This window comes from Ipomoea nil, unplaced genomic scaffold (genome assembly GCF_001879475.1).
Source record: "Ipomoea nil cultivar Tokyo-kokei standard unplaced genomic scaffold, Asagao_1.1 scaffold2181, whole genome shotgun sequence".
NCBI classification, from domain to species: domain Eukaryota; kingdom Viridiplantae; phylum Streptophyta; class Magnoliopsida; order Solanales; family Convolvulaceae; genus Ipomoea; species Ipomoea nil.
The window spans coordinates 17,484-19,458 of NW_017618609.1; the positions used below are offsets into that span (position 1 = coordinate 17,484).

A 1,975-nucleotide genomic window follows, 5' to 3' on the forward strand; every position below is an offset into this window, starting at 1 on the left:
CAAAGCATAATGAACTGCTACGGCCTACGAGAAATAATTATATATATTACATACATTACATAGATTACATAGAATATGCAGAGTTGCAATATTCAAATTCACATTAATTGAGATGTGTGATTTCCCAAACATAGAATGCCGGTATCTGCTTTTTTTTGAATCTTCAGTATGTATAAATACCGGGCTTCTTCATGGCAGAACACTTCAGAAAATTCTCAGACTTTACTGCCTTTTCGAATGCCACTTTTGGTGTTTCAACATGCCTTCCATGTTCATTGCTGTCAGAAACATTAAGCCGGAACACCAGCAAAGGGCAATACGAGTGAGAGCAGTTCGTGTGTATGAAGTTCCTGAGAAAAGGGGAGAGGGGCAGGTCAGTAAGAGCATGGAAGTTTTGTTCCATGATGAAGAGGTAATTTTATCTATTTGCCAATCTGATTTTGTCTACTAATCATGCCATGTTATCTAATAATCTTAGTGTGTTTTGCTGTCTATAATCTTCTCATCTAATGGTCTTTCAATTAAGCTACTTTCATGCCATGTTATCTACTCATCCTAAACTGTTTTGCTGTCTAAATTTTTTTTCCTATTGTATTCGCAGGGAGACTACATTCATGCGAGTATCATCAAGAAAGACATTGTAAAGTATAGAGATACAATCAAGGAAGGGAAAGTTTTTGAAATAAAGAACTTCATGGCCTCTACAAACTATTATGTCTACAAGATTACAGAGCATGGTTTCATGCTCAAATTTAACTACAGAACACAAGTGAAGGAAATACATTCTAATGGCTTTCCTTGCAAAATGTTTAGATTAAAGAGTTTTTTGGCTTTGAAAGATCCTGATGATGTGAATGACGAGGAGCTGATTGGTACTAAATTTACCTTTCCTAACTGCTAATATGTTCTTTATTCTACTTTTAGTAGTTCTTGCTAATATTTTGTTCATTTTGCAGATGTTATTGGAAGGGTAATTGAGATTTACAATCCTGTGGACAAGATTGTAGGGGGAAGGCCACCAAACTAATCGACTTTCAAATTGAAGACAATGCGTAAGTTTTTTAAAATAAATTTGATTACATTAGAAAATGATGCACTTTTTTTTCATACTTTTGTGTTTTTTTCTGTTTCTAATCCAGTGATAATACCATGATGTGTACACTCTGGAATGAGCATGTTTCTTCCCTGATGCCTTTTTACAATAGTGATTCGAAAGAACCACTGATTGTTGTCATTCAATGCTGTAGGGCCAAAGTTGTGGGTGGTGAGTTTCTATATTCTTTTCTCTTCTAATCTATAGGTTCAAATACTCTATATTCTATACTGTATATATAGATCATACTATATATCTTAAAATACATGCATCTATTCTATATTTTTTTTTAGGTGAAGTGAGAATAACCAGTTCCTATGATGCGATGAAGTTGTGGTTTAATGAGGATTGGGAAGAGTTTAAAGAGTTTAAGTCAAAGTAAGTTCATCTTTTATATTTCTCCTATTTTTTTTATATCTTTATTAATGTGTGCTCTACTTTGTACTTCTGATTTTAGACAAGCCATATATATTTTTTTGAACATCTGAATACTGGACTAAAAAGAAAAATTACATTGTACTGTGTATATGTATTGAAGAGAGATTTGGGGGAGAATGTAAGGTGGCCGTGAGGTGGAGATGAAGAAGCAAGAAGTGGTGGTGAGGAGGAGAAGAAGAGAGAAGAAGCTAAGTGAGAAGAACAAGAAGAAAGAAAATGAAATTTGACAGATCTGCTAGATAAAAAACGGATATATACGACCAGGGGTGGAGGTAGGTGGGTGTGTCTAACCCACACAACCATATCACCTATTAGAGCATCCGCATCAGTTGAGGAGATTTGGGGGAGAATGTAAGAGTGATTAGGAAAGAGAATGTGGGAAGGGAAAGAAAAAAAAATCAAAACTAGCGTTGAACGCGCCCCGCGTGCAGTTGCTGTGCGCGA

General features: G+C 35.3%; 1 protein-coding gene across 1 annotated transcript; it reads left to right on the plus strand.

Moving 5' to 3' along the window:
• The first annotated feature begins 259 nt into the window (after positions 1-259).
• On the plus strand, positions 260-1,027 carry LOC109150045. The gene is made up of 3 exons (XM_019298017.1): positions 260-412; positions 602-872; positions 957-1,027. Exons 1-3 carry the CDS (start codon positions 260-262, stop codon positions 1,025-1,027), a joined length of 495 nt encoding a protein of 164 aa, XP_019153562.1.
• The last annotated feature ends 948 nt before the right edge of the window (positions 1,028-1,975 follow it).